This window comes from Lotus japonicus, chromosome 1, assembly GCF_012489685.1.
Source record: "Lotus japonicus ecotype B-129 chromosome 1, LjGifu_v1.2".
NCBI lineage: Eukaryota > Viridiplantae > Streptophyta > Magnoliopsida > Fabales > Fabaceae > Lotus > Lotus japonicus.
This window is the reverse complement of record NC_080041.1, coordinates 4,445,644-4,463,322: the sequence shown is the minus strand read 5'-3', so window position 1 is coordinate 4,463,322 and position 17,679 is coordinate 4,445,644. Positions and strand designations below refer to the sequence as shown.

The 17,679-nt window shown below is 40.2% G+C and overlaps 1 protein-coding gene and 1 pseudogene across 1 annotated transcript; one reads left to right on the top strand and one right to left on the bottom strand.

Moving 5' to 3' along the window:
• Positions 1-112: 112 nt before the first annotated feature.
• Positions 113-3,992, bottom strand: LOC130745159 (uncharacterized). Its single transcript, XM_057597339.1, has 3 exons — positions 3,027-3,992; positions 2,859-2,915; positions 113-289 (listed from the first exon to the last, which is right to left on the bottom strand). The coding sequence occupies exons 1-3, from the start codon at positions 3,990-3,992 to the stop codon at positions 113-115; spliced, it is 1,200 nt and encodes a 399-aa protein (XP_057453322.1).
• A 10,481-nt stretch (positions 3,993-14,473) lies between these two features.
• On the top strand, positions 14,474-15,028 carry LOC130731534 (uncharacterized; annotated as a pseudogene).
• Positions 15,029-17,679: the final 2,651 nt, after the last annotated feature.

Below are 17,679 nucleotides of genomic sequence, written 5' to 3'. Positions count from 1 at the left end.
CTGGGTGCGGAACTTGAGAGCCTCAGTGCAGAAATGGTTAAGAAAGACGAGGCTGGTCGCAACAAGAGCCCAAGCCCAATCTGACGCGACAGTCCTTGAAGAGAAACTGAGATTAGATGCCGTGGCAGCTGCTGTCTTCGAACGTGGTCACGACTTCTTTCTTGTCAAAACCCAAATTCAGCGCCTCCACTCCCAGTTGGACCTTAGCCCAATGGGGGCGTTCAAGAAGGTCACCCCCGCCGGATTGGTTGGTCCTGAGGATCCTCCGGGCTTTGTAGCCGAGTATTTCCTGAACGATGAAGACGTAGAGCAAGACAGAAACATTAATAGCCCTTAGATCAATCGTGTAATAGCAATTTATTATTATTATTTTAAAAGAAAATGCTTGCAACTTTTCTGTCCACTTTTAATGAGAATAGTTGTTTCGATCGCCCTCGTTCTCCTTTTGCGTGTCGCCTCGCCATGTTTTGCTGTTTGTTTGTTTTTTTTCGCTTCAGCATAAGTCTGAATTTCTTCATTCAACAATCTTGAGAGTGTGCTGGGTATAACTAGGACTTTTCCTTAGTCTTGGACTCAGGCTTTGTTCATACGCTTTTCCCGTAAGATCAGGTGTGGTCCCACCATCCTTATTAGGCGGGGACTTACAGTGGCTCGGGACCCAATGACCATGTGGGTTGCCCAAGGCTTAGCCTAGTTAAAAATGTTCACCCATGTTCCGGGGAGGCTTTTACTCGCTCATATTTCGGGGAGGTTCTTGTGATAAGAAGCTTATCCGCACACGTCACCAACGGGTGGCAGCGGCTCACGCTAAACTTTCCGGAGCGTTTCCCAGACATCAAGGTCGTGTTGGGATCGCCACCTTCAGAGAATTTTTCCCACCGGGCGACCGTTTCAATTTAGTTGAAGGCTTAATTACAACTTTGGTCCCCGACGTTTACCAATGCCACGATTTTGGTCCCTCACCTAATTTAATTGCATGGATGGTCCTCGACGTTGTAGGTTGCGTGCAACGTTAGTCCTACCGTTTATTTCTTAATGGAGGAGGCTTACGTGGACGTCTAGTTGGAGAGAAAAAGGAGATCTGAGGAGAGAGGGGAGCACGTGAGTATCACGTGAACTCACGTGAACCTTATATGAACCCATTATACCCAAATCTGAAACCCTAGGGATCTAAATCGCGTTACCTTCTTCGTTCCAGGGAGGTCAGGGGTTTGAGTATAATGGGTTCAGATAAGGGTCACGTGATACTCACGTGCTTCCCTCTCTCCTCATACCTCATTTCTCTCTCCAATTGGACGTCCACGTAAGCCTCCTTCATTAAGAAATAAACAGTAGGACTAACGTTGCACACGGCCTACAACGTCGGGGACCATCCATGTAATTAAATTAGGTGGGGGACCAAAATCGTGGCATTGGTAAACGTCGGGGACCAAAGTTGCAATTAAGCCTTAGTTGAAAGTTAGGAGTATTGCTGAGAATATCCTTTTGTGGCAGCGGTTCGCGCCGGACTTTCCGGAACGATCCCCAAACATCAAGGTCGTGTTGGGATCGTCACCTTCAGGGAATTCTTCCCACCGGATGACCGTTTCAATTTAGATGAAAGTTAGGAGTATTGCAGAGAATATCCTTTTGTGGCAGCGGTTCGCGCCGGACTTTCCGGAGCGATCCCCAGACATCAAGGTCGTGTTGGGATCGCCACCTTCAGGGAATTCTTCCCACCGGGCGACCGTTTAAATTTAGTTAAAAGTTAGGAGTATTGCTGAGAATATCCTTTTGTCTTTGATTGTAAAAGAGATTTCACATTTGAGTGATGTCTCATTAAAAAACTCTCGTGGTGGAGAAAAAGGGTGCATCTTTATTTTTGCCCTTTACTTCATTCCATCCCGACACGCCATTGTTCCTATCCCGCATCTGCCCCGCCTTCCCAGTAATGATCCCTTCCGACTAGAGCACCATGCCAAACACTTCATCTTTCAAACCCGAAGTGCTCGCCTCCCACTTTTTACCCCTGTGAGGCTGGTCTTCCCGCCTGGCCGCCTTATGCTGGCAAGGACTCTGGCCTAACTTGTTTCCTTACTCGACGTGCCAAACCGCCCTTGAAGGTTTAAAAATCACAGTCCCTACTGGTTTCCAACACTCCACCTTCCCTTTTCCTTTGCTCCTGCGGCTACGCGCTTGCTCCGCTTCCCTACCTTCTTTGCCTCGTCCCAGGGTTGCTCAACTTTTCCCCGTTCACTTTGCTCGCTGCCGCCCTGTTGTAGATTCATCTGAACCACATCTTGCGTCACCACCCCTTTTCCTTTGCTCTTCACTTGGCTCGCGTTTAAAAGAGTCGGCTTCTTAAACCTGGGCAACCCCCAGAGCGCCGCGTCCTTCTGACTCCAATTAAAGATGTCAAAATTGTACTCCACTAACTTCTCTAGGCGCCTCTCTTGACTAATCGTGAGCCTGGGCTCAATCGCCAACACTCCTCTGCTAAATTTGTACATTTCCAAGTCCTCGATTGGGTTTGCCTAGCGTTCCTCTACGTGGGCATTAGTGAACTGCCCATCTCTTCTCGTCCTACCATCCAATCTTCCCTGACCTTGGCTGCTCCTCAGTCTTTTACACCTTCGATCAACCATCTGCTCCAATCTCCCTACACCGCTTCGTCCCTGGCCCTGCACGCCCGACCATCCTTGACCGCCCTCTAAGATCTCGATCTCGTGGCACCTGTGTCCATCACTGACTCCCTTCTTTCCATACAAACTAAGGCAAGTATTATAGCATTCTCTCGCCCTCCGCTAATCTACCACGATTTTCCCCACCTTACCACAGATTAGTGGGTACTTCACCGCTAGGTGAGCTGTTGAAATTACTGCGCAGAGACGATTTAGCGTGTTCCGCCCGATGATGACATTGTATGATGCCACAACCTGCAATACCAAATACCTTACATGCAAAAGCTTGGCATTTTCGTCAATTCCAAAAACCCTGTCTAAATCCAGGTAGCCACGCACCCAGACCTGTTCTCCTGAGAAGCTTACCAGAGTCCCAATGTACGACATCAAGTCCTTATCTGTTAATCCCAATTGGTAGAACACATCACCGTAAATAATATCCGCAGAACTTCCCTGGTCCAAAAGTACTCTTCGCACATTAAAGCTATTGATCCTTACCATCACTACCACATGATCATCCTTATGTGTCTTGATTCCCTCGAAGTCCGTTGATGATATCACTATGTCTGGGTGCTGAAAACCGAATGGGGTTGAATATTCTTGCACTGACGTTACCGCCCTTACATGCTTGCGCCTCGCAGAGGGCATGTCACCGCCTCCGCCAAAGCCCCCAGCAATTGTATTTATCGTCCCCACCGGCGGTTCGAGGGATTTGTTGAAGGTTTCTTCAGCTCCCTTCCTCCTTGTCGTCAAGGTTTCCTTCTTGTCCGTTGTTGGCGTTCGCCGGCGGCCGTCCCGCCTGAGCTCGCCTTGTTGGCTTTTGTCCGGTCCATGGTCAGTCATTTGCGATGGTCCCGCCCTAATCAGTCTCCCGATCTCGCCTTTCAGCGTGAAACAGTCACTGGTGTCGTGTCCCGCCGAGCGGTGATACTCACACCATTTAGCTCTACCTACCGCCTCCTGTCGTGGACTAATTCCCTCTCTACTTCCTTCAACCGCATGTGTCGCCTTTACCTCCCGGAGTAGCTTCGTCAATTCCGCATTCGGGTCTCTTTCTGCCCCCTCACGCCGGCGAGGGCCGGTGGGCCGCCATGGGCGGCGACGCTCGAGGTTTTCTTTCTTCGAATAAAGTTGCGCCTCGACAAATTTCTCCGTTTGCGTGACCTTCTTATCCTTTCGCGTACGACTCTCTCCCTTTTTCCATCCTTGTTTTCTCGCCGTTGACACGTCCCTTTGCCCACCAACCTTTTCTGCCTTCGCACGCTTCCTCTTAAACGCGTCGTCCTCCTCATCCAGGATGTAGGTGTTCGCCCGGGCGCGAATTTTCGTCATCGAGCGAGCTGGTTTCCTACTCAACTTGTTGTTCAGCTTTCCCGTCAACAGTCCATTTTTTGAAGGCGTGGGCGCAAGCCTGTGGCTCCAACTCCTCGATCTTCACAGATGTAGCACTGTACCGCTTCACATATTGCTTCAAGGTTTCTCGCTCCAACTGAAGGACATTGTACAAATCGTCGATTGTAACCTGCTTGATCTTGCTTGCGGAGAATTGGACGAGGAACTTGGGCGAGAAATCACAAAATTTCGCTATGGATCCCAAAGGCAAAGTCGTGAACCAAGCCATCGTTGTGCCTTTGAACGTGGATGGGAACATCCTGCACTTCACTGCATCGGAAACTGCGCTTATCACCATCTTCGTATTGAAGTAAAGCAAATGGTCCTTTGGATTAGTTCCCCTATTGTACGCTTCCAAAGCAAGGCTCTTCATGTTGTCTGGGATGGCCACTTCCCTCACCGCCGCGGAAAACGGCTCGAACTCCGCGACGGCCTCTGCTTCCCGCTCTCCTTCGTCTTGCTACTCGAGGCGATAATACTATAACTATTCCTGCAAGTAATCGTTCCGCTGCCGTATGTCATCGACATTGTGAATCAGGCGTCTCCAATCTCGGCCAGTGATCGGAGCTTGAGGTAGCGGTGTTCCACATCTTGAGACCTCCGAGGATTCTTGTCGCCCAGGTGAGGATGGTGGAGAAGGAAGCGGAGGCGTCGGAGAAGGAAGAGGAGGCGGCGGTGGAGGCGGAGGGGGAGTCGATTGCTCAGGTTGCTCGCGACGAACCTCTTCCCGGCGCGGCTTTCCTCTTACACGACGCAGTGGTGAACCGCGTCTCTGCTCCAGCTCTCCGTCGCGTCGTCGACGACGTGTCTCCATCAAATTCCAATCACAAACCGGGAATTCAGCCGGAAATACAAAAATTGAAAAAAATTCCACAGAAAATCAAACTCCTCTCAACGAAATCACAACCCACATAGTCCGGGAATCGAAATCTACCGATTCCTACAAACGGCGCCAGATGTTCTATCCTAGAACATAGAGGTGAGGTATGGTACCTAGAGTGAAGGGATTTCAATGTGAGCATTTAGTGAGAGAGAGCGTGTAACCGCTTAGAGAGAGAATGTAACTGAATTTCAAGTTTGTTATTTCTTAAATGAGCTAAGAGTCTCTTACAATTGGTAACTGCCCCCTATTTATAGGCTTGGGGTTGGGCCTATCGCTTCTAATCGTCCTTAATGGGCTAGTTGGGCCCCTAAGGGGAGGCCCAAACTTCCTGGTTCACTCACCGCCCTGAGGCAAGCGCCCCTGAGCGAGGGCCCCCGGGGTCTCGCCCAGTCCAGTTTTGCACATAAGCATACGAATCAGTTAGCACCATTGATTTCGAATGAAAAGCTGTGGTTCTATGTATGATTGTTCAATTCATTGAAAATTGAAAATCGTGCCTCGAGTTGGCTGTTTTGTGTGCAGTTCGCTTTAAATTAAAGTAATACATTTTCGCTCGTTCAATGGAACATAAAATAAATTTTTAAAATATATAAAAATGAATTTATGATAAATTATTATTTAAATATAGTTAATGTCTTCGAAGGAAAACTCAAGTGACAAAAGATTATCACTGGTGAAGAGGTCGGCATGGTCTAAGAAACAAATTAGCTCATCATCCAAAGAAGATAAACAACACACCCTCAATTAGCTCCATGCCATGAGATTATTAACTAATAGCACAAACTAGAACAACCAATCACGCTAGGACAATAACAACGAGAAGCCCACAAATGCCAACATCCGTTAAAGAGTCTGCAAAATTAATAGCTTGCCATTCCAATATAAAATAAACCACCTCCAAAAGCATGAAATCCACAAGACCAGACAATTGAACACTAACTACAAAAACAGAAAAAGACAGCAAACACCAGAGACCAACACCCACACTTTTTTATACTCTGTTAACAGCGAACAGTCCCCTCTTCCACAACGACACCACCCCTCCCGCTGCGCCTTCCGCCGGCACCCAATTAAACTCCACTTTCATAGATTTCGCCCAGCTTCTCATCTCCTTCTCCCTGTCATCACCATCAACTAATGAGTTTGTTTGTGAAAAAGTCTTAATAAAAAGGTTAAATAAAAGATAATCAGTGCATTTGGTCATGTACGTGTGTTTGAGCCATTGCAACTAAACTATCACTGCTTCTTCCACCTTGAAAAAAGAAAAACGATGAATAAGAATTAGTGGTGAAAACAGTGGCAGATCCAGGACCCTAATGTCAGGGGTTCAAATTTTTCAAATGAATACATCCTAAAAATATGATTAAAAACAACTTTAATATGTTTATAAATCGGAAATTATACAAGTCATAGTTTTCCTCTACGTGATTTCATATTCTGAAATCGTTGAACATTAAGCTCAGAGTCAATGTTATTGAATGCATCACTCTTAATGTAAGTAACTAAACAAGCGTTCATCAATGTATCTCCAATTCGGTTACGCAGCATATTCTTCACAATATTCATAGCAGTTGCTACTTATTTTCCAAGTTAGCGACTGATTAAGAAGGTAACAAGACACTTAGTACCGTTGTGTTGGTGCATACTAATCACGATCAACAAAGTTAATGACATACAAGGCATAAATTATATCAGGAATATAGCCCAAAATAGTAAGAAGCAAGCAAATGATGAATTCAACGTGCATAAAACCAATCACAATCACCAATCTGTCAAAAATAAATACCAAATCCAACAAACTAATAGTCTAATACTATCATATAACTTCAGATTGGTCAATTAATATCCAATTAATTAGGAACTCAATTTATTTCACAGCTTCCATAGTTTTAATTCACTCAATATTCATATCAAAACCCATAAAGGGAAAAACTGTGAAAGAGATAAAAAAAAACCGATTTTGAGAATGGAAAAAGGAAAAACAAGTCAAAGGGGTGTTGGTATGAAAAATTGGGACATATTATACATCCAGGGCACAACAACCCGTGAAGATCGACGAGCAAGGAGAGTGGGAGGCGCAACGTGACGGGTGAGGACGAGGAGGGAGGCGCAGTGGATTGGTTTGGTGGCTTGGTGGGTGCTTGGGTAGTTGGGTGGGAGCCTGTGAAAGACTTAGGATACGCCGTACGCGAGAGAAAGAGAGACAAAGTGATAGAGTGAGAGGAATAAGTGAGTGTGAGTATTTAGTGCAAATAGGTGCAAAATTTGGTATCCTAGTATAATTTAAAATTTTCAAGGGTTCAAAAAAAAATTATATACAAAAAAGAATATTTATATAGGGGGTAAGTGCAATTTTTGTTTTGTTCAGGGGGTTCAAAATGAACCCCCTGAAACCAACACAGGTCCGCCCCTGAGTGAAAACCCCTTGTTTAATTTTTATTCATTTTTCTTTGAAATTCGAAATAAATTTATTTATTTATTTATTTTAAATTTTAAAAAAATTAAATCAATATAAATAAAATAATGAATTGACTTATTTCATATTTCGAAAAAACAAAAATCAAAATAAATAAAGTAAAGTTATTTCTATCTATTTCAAAATATTCAAAATAAAATAATTTTTTTTTGTCTTAACCAATATATCCTTTATAGTTGGTAGTCGTGAGATTAATATCTCGTCCTACGATTAACTCACTAAGTGGTAGGGGCTGGTTAAGAATTTTTTTTTTTCATTCAAAAGAGTTGTTAAATATCGACTTAGTTTATTATCTCTTGACTTTGGTAGTGGTATGTAATACAAGAAGTGCTTTTGCAAATTTGCAATCTATCTTTTCTTTGGGGGGTAATGTAATAAAGGTGTCAACAACACAATTATGATGAAATAGGTTGGAAGATAATAAGAGTGATTTACAAATATAACTAAAGTGAAAGTGAGGTGATGGATGATTTGGTGTTAAACATCATGATTGATTTTTTAATAACTTTTGATATTTAGTTATTTATAGAAACTTTTATTTTCATTCTATCTCCACCAACTTTTTCTATCTACTTTTTATTCGTATATCTCTCTTCTTTTATTAGTTACTCCTCTATCTACTTTTACTTCCATTCACATTACCTATCATATCCCTCTCTTATATTCATACCACTCTTGTGTCCGCGAAAAGGATTAAGAATAATGAACCAAATATGCACATGTTGGACCTCCAGGGAGCCGATCAGCACATCAAAGCACGTCACAGACTACCTCACGCGAGTCGCACCACCACCACCTCAATAACATCGCACGCTCAAAACCTAACAACATCTTCCTCAAGAACCCGCTTCTTCCGGTCGATCTCGACTCAACCTTAACTTTCTTGATGAGGATTTATCTTTCGTGTTGCTATATTATGTCTAGTTGTGCAACCTTTTTTTTTGCAACAGTTATGGGCCAATAGTTTCTCAAAAGGAATGGCACCCGCGCGTGGCGGGGGTGGGCGGGGAGTGCCTCCCCACTCCCTGTCCCCGCATCTCTTCCATGTCCCCATCCCTACTCCTCATCCCCGTGGTGAGGTGAATTTTCTCTTCATCCCCAATCCCCACCTCCCAACAGGTCCCAACAAATTCCCATTGAAACCACTAACACATCATTAAAAATAAAATAAAATATAAAAATACGTAAATTTCTACTTGGACTACAAATAGTTAAATATAGAAACCACAAATGAGAATGAAACATGTCAAATTCTATGAAATATATAATGAAGTTCAAATAACATTGAATTTACTATTAATGATATTATTGATTTTTTATCTATGTATACAAGGCGGGAATTCCGTGGGGCGGGGAGGGTGATCCCCACCCCATCTCCAAATTTGTCTCGGGGGAGTTTATTTCCCCATCCCCATGAGGAAAAGTTCCTTAAGATCGGGCCCCGAACAGGACACGAGGATCCTCATAAGCAGGTGAAAATTGCCATTCCTCCTCAACATTGGGCGCACATTTTCTATTGATTTCTATCGTGATGATAACTTTTATTTCTCAACGCTTGCTATAAAATTTTAGATTAGATAAGAACCAAACTAATTTTTCACGCCCCTTAAGAAAGTGGTTGGTAGTATTAAATTTGTTTAAATTTATCTCAACTTTCCAAAACTACCCAACTTATTTTTTTTAATTTCTAATTATCATTAATGAGTTGCATAGTGGAATGAAAGAGAAACATCTATTAAATGAGGGTATTGTGGCAAAAAAATAATTAATGCATCTTAAAATTTGAATTGGTTCTTATAAAAAGGATAAAGCTACCCCCTTCATTTGTTTCTTATAAATAGGAGTAATATTTTTTCTTTAACACACATGTAAATTCTTTGAAAAATTGTTCCAACTTTTTTTACAAGATTACTTTTTCAAGGTTTAAATCGAAAAAATAAAAATCAGAATTTACCAAGGATATTTTTTTCCTTCTGTAACCAAATTTTTTTTTTAAGAAAAACAAACCTGTACTTCATCCTAATAGAAATTACACTAATTTTATTTTCTTATATAAATTTTGAAACAGAAAATAAAATGAAATAAATATAAATATAAATTCAACACATATCAGCAGAAAATAAAATAAAAGATAAAATACACCAAGCAGTACCTAAAAAATAAAGAGATTAATTTCTATGCACCGACGGTGTAAATAAGTTTTACACCATCATTCAATCACATCCCTCCATTTTGTTAGCTCACAATTAATTTTGAATTTAAGAATATCTAAAAATAGGAAATGGAAGGTTGTGATTGAATGATGGTGTAAAACTTTTTACACCGTCGGTGCATAGAAATTAATCTCAAAAATAAAAGTAGCTTTAGACTTTCCTTTTCAATTCTTATATTCTATTTTTCATTTATACATATACTTTGTTTTTTCTTAAAAAAGACCAAGTACCATGATTATTTTTCTGATATAAAATGAAACATTGAGCATTTTGTTATTAAAAAGAGAAGAAAAAAAAAGAATATACTGAGAATTTTGTGGGGTGAAGAAACCATAGATGGTGTGACTCTCCTCTATACACAAACATTGAAAGGAGTTTCCCCTTGCCACTTCTTCTTGTTGACCTTCCATCTTGCCATGGCTTCCTCCTCTTCATCATCATCTTTGCTCTTTAATTGTAATCTTTAGAACAAACTTTATATATGCCAATAAGGAATGAAGGAAAAGAAGAAAAACATAGCAATCTTCCATCTATCACATGTGAATCTTCTGCCCATAACAAAGATGATTCGGGAAACAACAATAAAGATGTCGCAGCTTTGTCGGAAAATTGTGTAGGTGGAAGTCCGGTGGGGAGTGCTCTAAAGGGTGTCCTCCGTGGGTGGGTTTTTCCACTTCATATATGGGACAGACTCATGGTTTGCTCCATCGGGAGACAATGACCTCTCTACCGGAGATTGTCATTCCAGGATTTGTCGACGACCATCATTGACGACAGCGGATTCCTGCAGGAGCTAGTCGATAGCGGCAGCGGGTACGACACCAATTCAGATTTGGTGAACCTAAAGATCAGTATGTTGGGTGATTGCAATATTGGAAAAACAACTTTTTTATGAGCAAAGTTTCCAACTTTACTAAGTGAGTTTGTTTGGATTGTGGGTGTGTTTGCATGTTGAAACCTCAAAATCATGTTTGAGCATAAGTAAAAATTGTATCAACTTTTCTTTTTCCAGAATCAATTTTGATATTGAGAAGCCGTTGCTTACATAAGTTTACCCACATAATTAATTGCATGTTTATATATACAATGAAAAATCACGGTAAAAGCTATAAAATTAGTTAATGGAAGTTCCTTATGTTCACTATAATTTTGTCTTACCATCATTTTTCACCATCTACCATTTTGTCTTTTTAATCAATTCTGGAATGAATTCCAGACATGCACCGAGTTTAGCTTCTAGAGGGAGAGAATCCATTTTGGGTCTTTATAAGCTGATCCAAACATGTTATTACTAGGTGTTAGCTTCTAGAGGGAGAGAATTCATTTTGGGTCTTTATAAGTTGATCCAAGCATGTTATTACTAGGTGTAAAGAGTAAGGCAGCGCTACACCTGTTTGCGCTAGGTGCCATGGTTATGGTATTGCAATTGAAGCAAACTATGAGATCGATTACTCAAGTATGATTCATAGTAGAATGAAGAAAAATAGAAAAGGGAGGTTACAACCTACTGAACCTAGGACGTGTGTGATGCTTGAATATAACTGCAAATATTTATCTTGCTCATTTCTCTCTCCAGTTGATATATTTTCATAATTATATTTGACTGGGCTATCCATAAAACAATTTGAAAGCTTACCCTGATGAATTTCAGCCATGTCAAAATGAAAAAAAGAAAGAATTCTATGTATGGATCATGTATAAATGTCCCTACACTATTTCATTTGATTCGCTTATAAATACATATATAGCTATTTATACTATGAATATAGATGGATTTTAGTCATTGTTTGACATTGGCTAATATATGTTTTTTTTTTGAAAATAGAACAAGTAATCTATTAAATGAGAGAAAAGATCATGGGAACAAGACTCTCCCAAGTAAGTCAACTGATAAAACAAAAAAGAAAACAGATAAAAACCATGGAGATGAGCCAAACCTAAAACAAACCAAAAAAAGCCCTAACGCTAAAACATCAAGAACACAAATCAGGGAAAAAGCATAGGAGCCAAAAGCTAAAAAACTCCGGGACTGAACAACACAAAAACACAACCCGAGAGGCCAACAAAACACTACTAGAAAAAAGACTTTTCACATCAGGGTTTTCACATCGGTTAATCAATAACCTGATGTAAAAGATGACGCGGTGGCAATATTGAAATTATAGTGAATTTTTATGATAGTTTTCACATCGGTTGGGAATATGTCTGATGTGAAAAGTAGTTAGGAAATACTTTTTACAACGGTTTTTATAATAAGCGATGTGAAAGCTAAATGCGGTGGCATTTTTGAAATTTTAATGAAGTACTTTTTACATCGGTTGAAGTATAAGCGATGTAAAAAGTCCATATTTTCTTTAGTTTTAACATCGGTTATGTTATAACCGATGTGAAAAGTCTCAGCTTTTTAGTTTTCACATCGGTTTTGTTATAACCGTTGTGAAAGATCATTCTTTTTTTAATTTTTACACAGGATACAAAGAGTAGTATTCGTTCAAAGTGCTTTCTTCCTCTTTCACCGTTGAAAACCTAAGTCGCCCTACGCTCTTGCTCCTCTTTCACCGTCGCTTGCCATCGCTCGCCGTCGCTCGTGCGTTGTGCAGGTCCGGCCTGTTTCGCCGTTGTTCGCCCACTCCACTAAATCCCTATATTCCCTTCACTCCATTGAATCCCTAAATCGTGAATCCGTAATACTCACTCAGATTCTCCTTCTGGTTTTCTCTCCTGTTCGCAGGTCCCTCCCTCTTTTCACGCAATCCCTAAATCCTTGCTGAAGCTCAAATCGTCGTCGCACTGCTGGAAGCTCTCAACTCAGGTACCACTTTTTCTCGCCCCCAACTCAGATTTAGCCGCATACTCACTCACTCTCCTCCACCGCAAACTCACCCTCACCACCGTCTGTCGTTAAACTTGCAGGAACCACGGTTCACTGCTGGAAGCACTGCCGCAGGTACCTTCTTTATTTGTGTTTAATATTCCCATGCACACATTTATCCTTAATTCCTTATCATACACAAGATATCAACATCATGAATTTAACTTGTTAGAGGTGAATTAAACCTGTCCGTACACATCGACCTGACATTTAAAATGAACCTATTCGGTGCCTTTCAGTGGGTTGCTGCATATTTCAAATATCAGTCGAGCTGAAATTACTTCTGTCAGCGATATACTTTCAGTTGATGAGAACGTTAAAGTTCTGGTGGTGAAGTCAGCATTTCCTGATAAAATTTCTCTGAGGTAATAGATTTCAGTATTTGATTTTGTTCTGTAATTGCTGGTTGCATTTAGTTTGTTACAGTTTTAATTGGCCTCTATTAGTTAACCTTGATGAGGCTCATATTTCTACCCTCCCAGCAAATAAGACAAACTCCTTACAAAAATAACACCTCTCCATAAAAATGAGAAAATGAGATTATCATGAAATAAAAAGTGGTTTAATCCAACCTGAAAAGTGCAGCTTTTCCAATTATAGGACATGGTTGCACCTCATGGCATGAAAGACTAAACTGTGGAACTGAAGATGTATAAAACTTTCAACTAATAACAAATTAAGATGTTAAAGAACTTCATTTTTATTCCTCTCGGTTTTGTTTAAGCTCTTATTTTAACTAGCTTGGGTTTGGATGTTGCTCTATGTTAAATTGGCAGCAGAGAGTCCTTGGTTTTTACCCATAACTTGGCCTCTTCTTTTTCTCGTGATGATGTTTAATTGGCCTTAGCCTTCAATCTAATAAGCATTTTTTGTTGGTCAGAGTTATTGGGTACTTGCATTCTGTTATGTTGCATTTGCAGTCACAAAGGAAAGAGTTATTGGGTACTTGCATTCTGTTATGCTTCAATCACTCTAGTTTCTTGCAATTACAGTCACAAAGGAAGAATTATTGAATCAGAGGAAAGAGCAAAGCAGGGGTCAAGGAGCCGCAGCCCCAGGAGAAGGTATGTCATGTGCTGTTTTAGTGGCTGCTGATTTTTGTTCTGAGAATTTTGGAAGTTGAAAGCACCAATTTCAAATTGTTTTTCGTTGTGATAGTAGAAGTTGGGCAGTGATGTTTCAGTTACACGCGATTTGTGTTAATTTCTGTCTCTATGTTCCAGATGGACACATTTTATAGCTGAAACCATCTCTGATCTTTGGAAATTTCACTGCTTAATTGAATGCATTCATATTTGTTCCATCAAGCTGTTTAATATTTGTCAATTCTGCACTCCATGTTAATGTTAATTTTCATTTAAGCATCATAACTTGTTGAACCAGTAGCATTTTGTATAGTATTAATTAAGGTAGCCTCAGCGTGGCACCATGCTTATAGTTGACTTCACCTGATTCCTCTGCTGTTACTTTTGATGAAAGAATTAATCTTTTTATGCTAATTTTGGACCTGCTTTGGTTAATGTCTTATTCCTCAACCATCAGTATGAATGAAATAGACTGTAGATACAGACCAGCATGATTGGCACCATTCTTATGTATTCATTAATGCCTGAATATTTGCAGGCATCGTGATGATCACAGATCCAGCAGAGACAGGGATTACAGGAATTTTGATTGCACACTGTTTTCATATTTTAGATAGGATTTCTAGTTTTTGATTTCGGCGAACTCTTCCAGCCACTCCAGCTCCGGCGAACTCTTCCAGCCACTGCAGAACTCTTCCATCTTGCTGTAAGTTTTTTTTCTCTGAATTCGTGATTCGTTTTTGGCTTATTTAATTTGAATGCTTGTTCATGTTCGATTTTTTACAATTAATTTTTAGGTTGTCTTTAGCTTATCATTTGAAAAATGTTGATGAGTTTGGTTCTAGGGTCACAATTCTTTAATTTAGTATGTGATAATTTGCAGAACGTAGTTATGGATCGTAGTTGGATGAGAGCTAATCGATTAAGTGATGAGTTTGATAATGGAGTGGTTGAATTTCTAGAATTTGCTGAAAAGAATCTTCCGAACAATAAGGGACTCTTTCCATGTCCTTGTGTTTCTTGTGGGAACCGGGACCCAAAACTTACTAAGGATGAAATAAGGGACCATCTAGCTTGGAGAGGGATTTGTCAAAATTATACACAATGGATATGGCATGGTGAAGTAGTAATGCCAAGTGTATCACAAAGAGAGAAAGTATGTGTAGATATGGATGATCGGCTGGAAGACATGATACATGATATTGGAGAAGAATCATTTAAGAGAGCGCATGTGTATGATACTTTATGTAAAGACAAGGAAGAACCTTTGTACCCGGGATGCACAAACTTTACACGGTTGTCAGCTGTGTTAAGATTGTTTAATTTGAAGGCGAAAAATGGATGGAGTGATAAAAGTTTCACTGATTTGCTTGGATTGTTGAAAGAAATGCTTCCAGAAGGTAACACAATGCCGAATCGTCATTATGAAGCCAAGAAAGTATTGTGTCCGATGGGCATGGAGTATGAAAAAATACATGCATGCCCTAATGATTGCATCTCATACAGAAAAGAGTTTGAAAACTATGATCATTGTCCGAAGTGCAAGGCGTCACGCTACAAAAAGAAAGATGGTGATTCCAGTGATGATGTGAGCACAAAGGGTCCTCCTGCAAAAGTGTTATGGTACCTACCAATAATTTCAAGGTTCAAGAGATTGTTCTCTAATGCAAATGACGCAAAGAACCTTAGATGGCATGCAGAAGAGAGAAATGAAGATGGAAAAATTCGCCATGTAGCTGATTCTTTGCAATGGAAGAAAATTGATTTGAAGTTTCAAAGTTTTGGAAAAGAGTCGAGAAACCTTAGACTTGGACTTGCTACCGATGGAATGAATCCGTATGGTAGTCTAAGTTGTAACCATAGTTCATGGCCTGTTCTCTTGATAATTTACAACCTATCTCCTTTGCTGTGCATGAAGCGTAAATATATGATGTTATCTATGATGATTCCGGGCCCAAAACAACCAGGAAACGACATAGATGTTTATCTAAGTCCATTGATTGATGATTTAAGATTGTTGTGGGAGCAAGGAGTTGATGTTCTTGATGCGTATTCTGGTGAGCATTTCAATATGCGTGCCATGTTGTTTTGCACCATCAACGACTTTCCGGCATACGGTAATTTGTCTGGTTACAGCGTTAAAGGGCATAAAGCGTGTCCTATATGTGAGAAAGATACAAGTTACCATCAGCTTAATCATGGAAGGAAGACCGTTTATCTTGGGCATCAGAAATTTTTAGACCGTCATCATCCATATCGTAAATTGAAGAAAGCTTTCAACGGAAAATCAGAGTATGGTGTTGCGCCAAAACCCTTGACTGGAGAGGAAGTTTATCAACGACAACAGCATGTGAAGGTTATCTTTGGAAAGAAACAAAAGAAGCCTGCTGAAAAAAATGTATGGAAAAAAAGGTCGGTGTTCTTTGATCTTCCATATTGGTCAAGTCTTGATGTAAGACATTGTATTGATTTGATGCATGTAGAGAAAAATGTTTGTGAAAGTCTAATTGGCACACTTCTTCACATTAATGGCAAGACAAAAGATGGGTTAAGTGCTCGTTTAGATTTGGCTGAAATGGGTATACGACAATAGTTAACTCCACAACAGATAGGTAACAAGACATATTTGCCTCCAGCATGTCACACTTTGTCTAAGAAAGAGAAGACAAGTTTTTGTGAGTGTTTACAAGGTATCAAAGTACCGCAAGGTTACTCAACAAATATCAAGAGACTTGTTTCAATGAAAGATCTCAAGTTAATTGGCTTAAAATCTCATGACTTTCATGTTCTGATGCAGCAATTACTACCAGTGGCTATGCGTGGAATATTGCCTATTAAAGTTAGGAAAACTATAACTAGGTTGTGCTTATTCTTCAATGCAATATGTAGTAAAGTCATTGATCCATTGAAGTTAGACGAGTTGGAAAATGAGGCTGCAGTCATCTTGTGTCAGTTGGAGATGCATTTTCCTCCTTCATTTTTTGACATTATGGAACACTTGATTGTTCATTTGGTAAGGGAGATTAGATTGTGCGGTCCAGTTTGTTTAAGGTGGATGTATCCGGTAGAACAGTACATGAAGATACTAAAAGGGTATACTATGAATCCACACCGTCCGGAAGCTTCGATTGTTGAAAGGTACATTGCAGAATAAGCTATTGAGTACTGTTCAAATTATTTGTCAGAAGCGGATGCTATAGGGGTTCCAAAGTCTCGTCATGATGGAAGATGTGAAGGTAAGGGTACACAAGGTTTAAATGTCAAGTCCATGACTTGGAAGGTACGTCATCCAGCGCATTTGTATATATTGAATAACACTGATGAAGTTCAACCTTACTTATCTGCCCACAAAAGCTTTATAAAGGAAAAATACCCCAAGATGAATGAAATAGGGTTGTTAAAAGAGCACAATAAGAGTTTCTCTGAATGGTTTAAAGAAACAATTGCTAATGATGAAAGTGCTTCTGATACAATAAAATGACTCTCATTTGAGCCTAAATGTAATGTTATGACTTGGAGTGCTTATGATATTAATAGAACTACCTTTTATACAAAATCAAAAGATGATAGAAGTACTATGCAAAATAGTGGGGTTATGGTTGTGGCCGAGTCCATGCACTTCTCTAGTTCCAAAGATAAAAGACCTATAATGGCATCTACACCGTACTTTGGGGTGATTGAAGAGATTTGGGAGGTTGATTATGTTACATTTACAGTGCCTGTATTTAAATGCAAGTGGGTTGATATTTCCAGCGGTGTAAGAATTGATGAATTTGGATACACACTGGTTGATCTTTCCAAGGTAGCTTATAGGGATGAACCTTTCATTATGGCATCCCAAGCAAAACAAGTGTTTTATGTCACAGATCCTTCTAACAAAAGGTGGTCGGTGGCTCTACAACCAAAAGCCACACATGGTAGTGATGAAACCCTTCACATTTCTGAGATTCCTTCTTTTGCAACAAATGTGCTTACCTCCAATGAAGAAAATGATGAAAATGAAGTAGATGATGTGCAAGTTACTCGTTTGGATCATGAAGAAGGGATATGGGAGAGCTAGTAAGTTTTCATTTTTTGTTGAAATAAGTTAGTAAATTC

Excerpts from the sequence above, each read along its gene's own strand:
- LOC130745159 (XM_057597339.1), bottom strand. The coding sequence starts at position 3,992 with ATGACGAAAATTCGCGCCCGGGCGAACACCTACATCCTGGATGAGGAG. Across the intron at positions 2,916-3,026 it reads TGTCGTACATTGGGACTCTG|GTTGTGGCATCATACAATGT; the intron begins GTAAGCTTCTCA and ends TTGGTATTGCAG. Across the intron at positions 290-2,858 it reads CGCTAAATCGTCTCTGCGCA|GAAATACTCGGCTACAAAGC; the intron begins GTAATTTCAACA and ends TTCATCGTTCAG.